This window comes from Aythya fuligula, chromosome 18 (assembly GCF_009819795.1).
Source record: "Aythya fuligula isolate bAytFul2 chromosome 18, bAytFul2.pri, whole genome shotgun sequence".
NCBI lineage: Eukaryota > Metazoa > Chordata > Aves > Anseriformes > Anatidae > Aythya > Aythya fuligula.
Window position 1 is genome coordinate 7,134,200 of NC_045576.1, and position 11,245 is coordinate 7,145,444.

The 11,245-nt window shown below is 38.6% G+C and overlaps 1 protein-coding gene across 1 annotated transcript; it reads left to right on the forward strand.

Moving 5' to 3' along the window:
- Positions 1 to 2,124: 2,124 nt before the first annotated feature.
- Positions 2,125 to 8,151, forward strand: C18H17orf67 (chromosome 18 C17orf67 homolog). The gene is made up of 4 exons (XM_032199706.1): positions 2,125 to 2,229; positions 2,920 to 3,020; positions 6,001 to 6,140; positions 7,712 to 8,151. The coding sequence occupies exons 1-3, from the start codon at positions 2,175 to 2,177 to the stop codon at positions 6,115 to 6,117; spliced, it is 273 nt and encodes a 90-aa protein (XP_032055597.1). The 5' UTR covers positions 2,125 to 2,174; the 3' UTR covers positions 6,118 to 6,140; positions 7,712 to 8,151.
- Positions 8,152 to 11,245: the final 3,094 nt, after the last annotated feature.

Consider the following 11,245-nt stretch of genomic DNA (forward strand, 5'->3'; position numbering starts at 1 on the left):
CTAGCACAAGGCCGGCCACCCCCCGACCCCCTCCCGCCCCCAGCACGGAGCCCCCGGGGGCTGCGGCTCCTACGAGGGCCCCGCGCCTCCCCTCAGGCCCCTCGGCAGGGGAGGCCCAGCCCCGGGCCGCCCCCCCTCAGACCGAGACCATGCGCTGGGGGCCTCCGCCGCCGCCCTCCGACCTCCCTCGCCCCGTGCCCGCTTCCCGCGGCTGCTGGCGGCCGCTGCTGGCGGCGGCGGCTCCTCGGGGCCGGGGCCGGGGCCACACGGGGCCGAGGGGCTCCGCTCCGTGCCGGCGGCCGCCGGGGATGCGCGGGGTGCAGGAAGCGGAAGCGGCGGTTACCAGGCAACGGGCACCGCCCGGAAGTGGGGCCTGGCCGCCACCGGCTTTGTCGCGACTGTCGCGACTTGTAGAAAGGGGCGGGGCTTGTCGCAAGCGGTCCCCCCCCGACGCTGGTTCGCCCTTCGCTGAGTTTTATCCCTTTGTTCGCAGTGTTTGTCCCTTCGCTGCCCCATCCGTAGCGGCTCTTTGCTCATAAATTCTTTCACGTGGTGCTGGGAAGCTTTCCCTGGAGCAGTTCTAAAAATAAAGCAATGGTTGCTATTAATAGAAACTACAAGTTTTTTTCAGCTATGACAACAAAATACTTCACAGTTACTTAAATCCATACAGTACACATCACATCTCTTGGATTTTAGGTTATCAGTACCTTAAAACATGCTGGAAATGCACGCACCGCACAGTTGGACAATCCTTATGTTGACATTAACACGAGTTCCGTGACACGATGGGATACAGAACCCAGGAATTGCCCATTGTTTCTTTCAAGGCCCAACTACTGAGCTGCTCTGCTTTGTTTTCGTCACCTAATTCGACTCTGGTCCAGTCCTCACACCTGTGGCACCCCACGTTAGCTCACGGCTCACAAGCTGATACAAACGCCCCGGTACCAATGTCAGCAGCTGAACTTAGCCAGCCCAGTGAGCTGAGGAGAGGTCTCTGGTGTTCATTGGAGCCCCTGGTGTTCACCACAGCTGAGCTCACCCTGCTGGTTTCTGGTCCAGCAGCACTGACAGCACCTCAATCTGACCCGCCTGTCTGATTTCCTGAAACTTTCTGTTTCTTAGTATTGTTGCAACCCACAGCTTTCACCCAGGTTTCGCTGAAACTGACTGGTTTGCTCAGAAGCCTGTGAACACAGAAAATGCTGCACAGACACAACTGCTTGAACACTGCTTCTCCAAGGAAAGAAAAAAGGCAGAAACAAGAAGCCCTGCTCAGGGTCTGGGCTGGCAGCCTGTGGTGCAGCAGGGATGTGGATGTGCTGCACCTTTCCCTCTGAGGGGAAAGGCTACTTGCTTATGTCCTTTGTATGGGAGCCGCTGATGAATTCTGACTGTTTCAAAGGATATATTCAAAGGGATATGTATTTATTTCCCTACAAATTGGTGATGCTGGTGCCCTACGTCCAGAATAGTGCTGCTCAGATGTATGGCCGGTGACATTTCTGAAGGTAGAAACTAGCTCTCTGGAAACATCTGTTAAATTCACATTCATAGTTCACACTGTATTAAATAGTGAGGTCATTTATAATCCCATTTTCCACTAACTTGTCCTGAAAAGAAGAATTATATGAGTTTTCATTTCTATGATTCTATTAATTTGATGAAAATCTCTCTTTGTATTTCCACGGTGGTAGTTTGGCTTTGCTAGAGTTAAATCAGGTTAATACATACTTCTGTGCTGGAGTAAAGTTAGAGAGAGGAATTTTTAACAAAAAGCCCCTTCTAAGATTAGCATTTAGTAATAGGCAATTGTGTCTTTTAAAAAGCGATTGTTTTTCTTAGGCACCTGAAACCATGGCTTGCTATGCTAAATGAAAGGTAATGTGTCCTATTTTCACAAATTTAAAATATCCAGCATAACTCAGAAACCTGAAGTGGAAAAATAGTCTTCTATTTTCTTTCCCTCAGGAACAGAGTTATGCTGAGAATGTTTGAACAGATAATAGCCATATTCAAAACTTCAGGCCAGATGTCTTCAAAATCATACTATAAGTCAAATTAGTTAAAGCATAAACAAACATTTGTGACTGACGTAGCTACTTCAAATAGGCTAATGCCTCAGTCAGTGTTATTCATTTTGGAACAGACTGAGAGAAAGCGGAATCAAAATGAAGAAGTTACTTGTGTTTATCTTCTTTCTTGTCCTCATGACCACTTTTACAGGTAGGAGTTTATATAAAATAAAACTGTATATGTATGTAACTATAGAGTATAGCTGCAGAGCATATTAGCATAATATTAGTAATTTGTATTTTAGTATCTTCTTATTTCATTTTTAATATTTAACTATTTTTATATTACTGCTTGACATGATTTGTTTTTTAACAGTTGTGCTACTGTATTAGATATTCTACTCTCTGCATTAGCACACTGCAGTCATTTATTCTAAAACCAAAATGCTTTATTTTATGAGTTTACAATTTTAATATCATTTTACCAAGGTCCTGAAAGTTAAATGTTCAATTAAATCTCTCCTTTGCAACAAATTCTAACTCACTACTTAGACAAATAATTCTAAAAAGCAAAGCAATGCAGAAAAGAACAAAGAATTGGAAGAGTTACAAATGTTATTGGTTAGATGGTGCTATTATATTTTCTCATTTTAGATAGTAACATTAATATGTACAGTTTGTTTCATACTGATAGAACCAAACTATAGAAAGCCCAAGTTAAAAAAATGGTTTAAAATTCCACTCATATCGCCTGGAATGCAATATCCCCTGGGAAGGGGCTGTAATGAAAGGACACTTTGTATATAGACAAAAATAAGGTTTGGAGACATTTGGTTTTACAACTGACAGGTAAAACATTAACTTTATCATAATTTCATAACTAATTTCTGCTTTTCCTTAGACACTTCACCAATTTTGACTGAAAAGGAAGCCAAACAGATTCTGAGAACTCGTCGTGAAGACAGACAAAGAAAAGCTGGTTTCCCTGATGAGCCCATGAGGGTGATTTATGATATTTTTAAATTACATTAACTATATTAAAAAAAAAAAAGAAAGAAAGAAAGAAAGAAAGAAAAATGTGCTTAATATTAGATTTCTGTACATGTAATTCTAAGCAGTAAGTTATGAATGTCACCTTTTAAAGCAGCTGAGCTCCGCGAAATATTAAAAATCTCCTTTGCATTCTTTCAATTACTGTCACGTAGCATTCTGAAAGTGCTGAACATTGCTCAGGAAGCATATGCTTGCAGAATGTGGAAATTATTTATCACGGTTCAAAAATGCCGATTAAATTATTGAGAAGAAAGTGGCTTTTCATTTCTAGAAATGTGGAGTTCATCAGGTTGTTCCTGAAAAACTAAATAACAGGAAATGTCTTCCACTTACAGTACATTCTGCACTCAAGGCAGAAAGGAGATGCAGGTGTCAGCGGTCAGTGTGGAGATTGAGGTAGTTTTAAACTAGCTGTTAAAATCACTTACTTTCATTCACTTTTATATGAATGCTACAGATTGGATAGTTTGTTACGACATTGTAGGCATTTTTAGCTGCTAGCTTAATGCAACAGCATTATTTTTGCAAGTAATATTTACATTTATTAATTTCTAAACTATTTTACAACAAAAGAAATAAATAAAAGAATTTAGAAGGCTTCTGTTTTACTTGCTTTGACAAGATGTAACATATAATTCTGCACTTCTCAAGAGCCACTTAAAGTATTTTAAAATTAGTGCCTATTTCTTTCCAAAGTAAATAAACCGTGCAAGAATTACATGGTTCTGAAGAGGCAAAAACCACAGAAGCCAGAAAGCACACAATAGATTGTGCATGTATGATGAATACAAGGAGCTCAGTTTAGCAAGGTGCTGAATGAACACTTCTGAACTCCATAGGGCATGAAGAGCACTATACACCCATAGGGCATGAAGAGCACTATACACCCATAGGGCATGAAGAGCACTATATACCTCCCAAGACTGAGTTCACTATGTGCCAGGCTTGCGGAGACAGCAAGTGGTTTTCTCTTTCCTATAGTTAGTGGCTGGCCGTACACCACATCTGATTACGTACTTTGTCAACTGTGATGTCTAAAACAAATCAAAGCTGTCACAAGAATATTATACTATGCTTGTTAACAATCTTGTACAAGTAATGCTATACAACAGAGCCAAGAAACAAGTAGGCATGGGCTTGACAGCTGACAACATTCAAGATTGGGTTGGTTTCCATGCTGTTGTTAAGTAAGCCTTGTAGTTTTCACAAATTGGTGGGAATACATCCCATCCATGCTTATGTTTGGTATACCCCCACGATTACATAGTACATTATATAGTAAATATCTTAAATATAAAATAACTAAAACAGAGAGGATGGATCAAGTTACATTCTGTATTACAGGCAGTTACACTTGTATATGTGGAGAGTAGAGGGAATTAAGGCTAGAGAAGCATTTGATCACTGACCTCTGCTGCTATATCCTGGCCACTTTCCATCCTACCATGATTGGACTGGCATACACTTTGTTGAGCTCTCTTTTGATGAGAAATTCCAATTGATTTTTTTTTTTTCTATACAGCAACACTCTCTTTCTGTAAGAAAACCCAAACACAGAGTATTTGTTTTTCTCACTAAATGTCAAGATTTTCAGTAGAAAAGGAAATATCTTTCAATAAAAAATCCATCCCCCCTGCCACGTTGAACATAGAGATTTACCTCTGTGAATGAAGGGTCATGGCCACTGTATCCCTGTGCACAATTCTACCACAGTCTCAGAGAAAGACTGATTTTGCATGGATTCCTTGTACAGAATGAAGTTAGTGCTGGGATGAACCTGCCTCTCTTCAGCTATTTTAAGCAAAAACTGTTTGTACTAGGCCAGATCATGCTGAGCTAGGGAATTTAATTTGCAATTCTTTGTGAAACAGTTTGACACAGTGCTGTTTCACTAAAAATGCCTGTTCACTTACAGACAACAAGATTTGCCATCTCTTATTATTTAAAAATGTCATTTATGATATTAGCATATTTTAATCTTCCTTTGACCGAGGCCCTACTTTTATAATGTAGCATCTTCACGGTCGTATAGTCCTGTTCTATTCAAGTTCATAATGCAGATTCACTGAGGGATTTGAGCCAAGTTCCTTTGCATGGTGAGGAACACAGAGCACAGTATACGGCAGGACACCAATGCTTCCTGCTGCTGTTCTGTGCACCAACCCTCTGAGCAGCTCAAAGAGCAGAGAACTGGATGACAGCAGGAATACTTGGCCACTGTAAAAGGTTTACACTACAGCTTCCATTGCTACAACGCTCAGTGTGCTAAGCAATGGGGTATATTTTGAAAACAATATATCTTATATACACAAAGGTTATAAGCCCACATGTATTGAGACTGTAACTTTTTTAAAAGCAAATTTTCTTTTTTTTGTCAAGTTTTTGGCACATGGCTCACTTAATTTGAGAAGTTGTTGCTTACACCATAAAGCCTATATGTTACTATGGAAAATTCACATTACTTATCTATCACACAAAGACCAATCAGCACTGATGGATAGTGCTTACTGGACCCCCTCAGAGAACTGCCACATGATCCTATAAAGATGTAATGTTTTTTAATTAGCAGGAATCAATTTTCAAAAGAGGATGCAACAGACCTGTCTGTGAGACTCCTTCTGTACCCTCAGGACCAACAGAAGTTTCTGTGTAGATATGCCAATAAGAAATGTGCATGTGGAATTCTTAATTTATGAATATTATTGCAAAATTCATGCTCAATGTGTTTACTAATACGGCTGCTGATGTCAACCATTAAGTATTGCTACATTGGGACAAACTGACTCATAACCTCATTTCATTACGTTTGATAATTTTCAGGGGAAAATTCATTGGTCTTGTAAATGCTGTAAAATTATCCTGGTTCATTGGCCTGACATCAGACCTGAGTGATTGCATAATTAAATTACATTTTCTTGTCTTTAAATAGGAGCATATGCTTTACATCCAGCGCTTGGAGCAGAGATCAGAAGAACAATTCCTTGAACACTGGTTGAATCCACATTGCTTCCCACACTGCAACAGGGATTTAGTCCATCCAGTCTAACAGTTTTGGCTACCCCACAATTGGTATATAAATATATATATATTTACAGTGCATGCTTCTTTTATTCTGCTAGAATAAAGGCAGAACCATGAACTGGAAGAGGAGAGAATAACCAATGCCTGGAGGAAGCACCTTGCACTGAAAGGTGTCTGGCAATAGAACAGAACAGTGGCAGGAAACATAAGAGCTTCAGGCATCAGCTGTGCCCATGTAGTTCTGTTCATATTAATAAAACATTTGGTCATGCATTTATCTGCTATATGGATATAAATTGGTGACTACACAATGTTCTTATTAACATTGCTTGACATTGTTCTGGTTTCTTTCCTGTCTGCTTATGCTTTTTTTCCAACTATTTTTCATTTATTTAAGTCTTGTACTTGTTCACTTAGCTTTCAGTAAGACTGTGGCAGGACGAAACTCATAGTCTTCATCCTTGAGATATCTGAGATACAATCTGACCTGCTAAGAGTTGAGCTTGTTCTTCAGTATCTCATCTGCAATAATCTGCTGACAGCTGATTTTTTAAAATGATTTTTTTTATTTAATTTTAATTTTTTAAATATTTGAATGCTTAGTACACATGCTGGTAAGCATTAACACAGAACATTTTCATGGTGCTTGTATGAGTTACCAGTTCTGTTTATCATTTTCAACATCAGTGTAATAGACAGCATAATTTGCTTTACTGCCTCTGTTCATCATATGCATCATAAAATTAAATGGGAAAATATACTCCAAAGCTCAGCCAGAAAGCAGACACCACTCATAAGCCAATTGGTAACAATATGCCACATGCCAATAGAATGTCGTGCACATTAGGTTTGTGCTATGGTCATCCTATTTTTTCCTTGTGTATTTTGCACGCGATTATACTTATCACTACATTCAGAAACTGTGAATCTGGGGTGGGTAAGACAGGTGTAAGCTTGTAAAATACAAGTATTAATCCTAAACTCTTCCAATTCCTAATGGCTGTTTTGGATGCCAAAAAGGAAGATATAACCATATTTGTGTATTTCTGTAACAGGATAAGCCTTCCCCCTAACATTCTCTAAACAGACATGAAATTTGTCACTTAGAATTATCACCACAAAGTGACGCTATATCACTCACAGTTAATTTCTTAACACAAAAATTGCAGATTTAGGGCCATACTTTAAAAAGCACTTAAGCATTAAAATACAGAGATGGTATCTGTCAGGGCTGATCTGAGTCGAAAGATAGAAAGTTCATCTGCTTAAAATTCAACTAGGCATCCACCTGTACTTGTATGTATCTAAAGTTCTTTGAAAACTTGGATGTTGGGGTAGGCTTCAACGGAGCTACGCTAATCCACAGTAAGCCAAAGGTCCGACGCTTATTTAAAAACAAAACCACAAAATTCCCAGACCTTAGCCCTAGGAGGTAAGTTGGCAGTTTTCAAAAAATCTTCCAGCTGAGACAATTGAAAGCTGGCTCACTTCTACCCGGCTCACAATGAGGTGAAGAATTGTTAGAAAATTGCTTAAAAGATTTGATGCCCCTTGTATGTTATTAGTGTGGTCAATCTCTCTGTGTGTTTTAGTTATATTTTCCATTTTTTTTTCTGCAGGTCTCTTCATGGTCACTGAAGAGGATATGTATCATGATTGCGTTAAGGACAAGGTTATTCCTGCATTGGCTATGTGCTCATTGTAGAGCTGAATCTCTTTGCAATACAGTACAACCCTAGTGATATGGCAAAACTGCCAAACATAAATGGCTAGATATATTATAGACCAACATACATATTCTACCAGTAGGGAAAAAAAATATTGCATGCATAGATAAATAAATCAAAGGTTTCCTACAAGTTCTGAGGTATGGGCAAGGAAAACTCACCAATTAGTCCTCAAGTAAAGTGAAGGCCACCTTTCTGGACTTTGGAGGAAACATTACTTATAGCTTTGTAGGTTAAAAAAAAACAAAATTGTATGAAGACACTGATCTATGTTTCACTGCCTGATGAGTATTTCATGTATTACTTCATAATAAATGCTTGGTTCAAATACATTTTCAGATGATTTTGTTACACTACATTCCCATACTCTATGCTGAAAAAGATCACTGAAGTGAGGTATTACAAAGTGATTTCTTTTTGTATTGCAAGTATTTCAAAGTGAGGACTTCCCATGATCAGTAGGTGAGAAGGAAGAAGGTGTAGTATCATTTTGTAGTTTCTCTGTACAACTTTTCCTACTATTTTATAATTCTGCCAGATCAGCCACATGTATCTAGCCATCCCTTTTCTTCCTGTGTGCCTTTAAAATTTATGCCTTGGTATAGAATTTCTTGTACAGTTAAACATATGATACCTGCAAAACAACATAAGAAATGTCTTGGTGGCTTTTACCTGACAGTTATGATTTGTAATGGCAATAGAATTAGTTATGGACAGAACAAAGTAACTTTCAGAGTTCTTCACTGCAGTCACACTAAGAGCCTGATCACAGGTAACAAAATAAAAAACAATCCATTGAAGATACATATGATAATTACTGCATCAACAGAGCATCTGGTAGGCTGAAATAGAACAACTGTCCTTCCAGTAAGACAGCCCTCTTGGATGACTCCAAGGAAATAATTTAAATCTCAAAGCATCAAAGGCTTACTTTCCCCTAATGTCAAGATGGAATCATAGATTAAATCTGGGAGTGTAAAAAAGTATAATCAGGCTGCTATTGTGTGCTCCATTTATAATACTCTATGCCACATAGATCTCAATTTGCCTATCTCCATAGAAGTTAACATCATTAGGGGAAATCCTGGCTCTGTTTTCTCTTGACTAGAGAAAAAAATCACGCTGATCCCAATTATGCCAAATTTCACCCAGTGAAAGTCTATTTAAGTACTTGTCTGAAATAACAGAACACCCAGCTAGTTATATTCAGTCACAGGTTAGATAATTAGTAAGGTTAAATTGTAGCTGCTAGGTCTACCTCAGTAACACTTAGCTAATCTTATTGCAAATGTGGAATAGAGATTATTTACTGTTTTTAAGGATGAAGGGATCTCATATGAATCTCCATAGAAAGGCTAAGTATTACTATGCCTAACTTACAGGAAGAAAACTAGGAATAAGAATTAAGTGCTTACAGGTCCCTCCCTGTACTGTGCTCTCTCCCACTTTGTAAAGAAGAAAAAAAAAAGATGTTGTTAGTATTGTTTACTTCACATTTGCCTCAGGCTGATTCATCTGGCCAATAGGCTAAAGAGCCAACTCACATTTGCACTCAGATTCAAATCAAAACCATTACAAGTGTTTCTAAAACTCCATCACTTACACCTCACAAAAGTAAATGCTGTCTTACAAGTAGCTGCACTTCTGTTCTGTAGTGGAACAGATCATTGAAGTAATTCCTGATCCGTCAAAACACGGACAGCAAACGCTGTATAAGAAAGTTGGAAACAGAGAGAGTAAGGGGTAAAGAACTTAATCAAGATATTTCATTTTAAGACATCCATCTGTTCTGCTGGATTTAAGAAGCCAAGTTCTCCATTCATACAAACTAATTTAGGCCCTATAAGTAAACAGAGAAACACTCCTTCAACCTACATGAGAGACAGCCAAAGAAGAAGGCTGTTACAGCACAGCTGATCTTTGGAAGATTGCTCAGCACTGGCAAACACTGCAGTCTAAAGAGACAGACAGCAAGATTATGACTGCTTTAGAAAATTGTTGACAGTAAAATAACTCAGACATCAATTAGCATAAAAGGTTAACACTGCATAAACATTATACTTAGTTTTATCTACAGAAATTATATAATTAAACTTTTTCCAAAGTCCTTCACCATGGCTGCTTCATTGTGCTGTTATTCTCTTCCTTTATCCAGGTCTTTCCCTCAAGGCCATGCTGCACTTGAAATCGTCTAAAGTTGAGCTAAATAAGTGTATTCAAGGACTAGCTGAAAGTTTGTATTTGTCCATGTCTGAAATCACGGGGAAAAATGATAGACTTCTTCGCATGCATGCAAGCCATTAGCTTTTCTGCTGGGTGAAGATTTTTGATAATCTGTATAACACTAAGTCATTAGAATTTACATCTGAATGCCATGAGAGGGTTTAATATAATGAGGAAAAAAAAAAAAAAAAAAAAAAGAACAAGTGTTCTGCAAGTTGTATGCAGAGGATGGGAAAATTGGCAGGGTAGTTGATTTCCAAATTCTTTTACAGAAAAGTGTTACAACAGACTTGGGAAAATCTTTCACCTATGAAAAAGATAAAGATAGCATTAGCTTTCATCACTGCCTGACTTGCTTTATATTTAGTCTCTGATAACATTGTCTCCTTTCATGTGAAAAGCTGTCCACTAGATGCCACTGTTTCTGCATAAAACTGCACCACAGCCCTCAACGGCCATTTGATTCGAAATATTCTGCATCCCTCCTTCTCCCCTCTTGATTTTTTACTCCTTTTCTAAAATGTTCAGGTCAGATGACTGAAATTAAAAGTCACAGGGAAAAAAAAAAGACCCTTTAGCAAATGGTCAATTTTTCTCCCCTTTGCATCCAAGATTGTAGTGAAAGTGGATGTTACTGTAGTGTCTGCCTCGTTATATGGGAGCACCCCATTACATCATAGAAAGAAACATTTGGAAGTTTTTACAGCACACATTGTAGAGGCTTGTGACTTTTTACTGTCTGTCATTAAAATACTTACACTAGGAATGGATTTTTGTGTCTGATGTTGTTCTTCACTCTCACAATGACTCTCATTTGATCTATTTTCAGTAACCCCAAACTGTAAGCTGCAGACAAATTATATAGTGAAAGCATCACCCATTATCTTTCCACCTTTGTTATCTTTAGTAGCTTAGGGGACTATGTGTTAGGTTCAGTACCAAGCAGTACTGAAAGATCAGTCTATGCCCAGGGCTTGAAACGTAGTACCCCTCTTAAAAAATGGTAGATAAATAATATCAACTTTAATTTACATATGCAACAACCCAGCAAAAAGAAACCCAGGCTGAGATTTTAAAAGCATCAACTTCAGCAAGACCAAGACTGAAAGACTTCATCAAAGCCTGATAAGTATTATATGAAGTAGCTATAATATTGCTACTAAGCAATTTGGTAGTTCAACTAACTGGTTATTTCCAGAAGAT

Coding starts and splice junctions, on each gene's coding strand:
- C18H17orf67 (XM_032199706.1), top strand. CDS start 2,175: ATGAAGAAGTTACTTGTGTTTATCTTCTTTCTTGTCCTCATGACCACT. Junction 2,230..2,919: donor CCTCATGACCACTTTTACAG/GTAGGAGTTTAT, acceptor GCTTTTCCTTAG/ACACTTCACCAATTTTGACT. Junction 3,021..6,000: donor TCCCTGATGAGCCCATGAGG/GTGATTTATGAT, acceptor GTCTTTAAATAG/GAGCATATGCTTTACATCCA.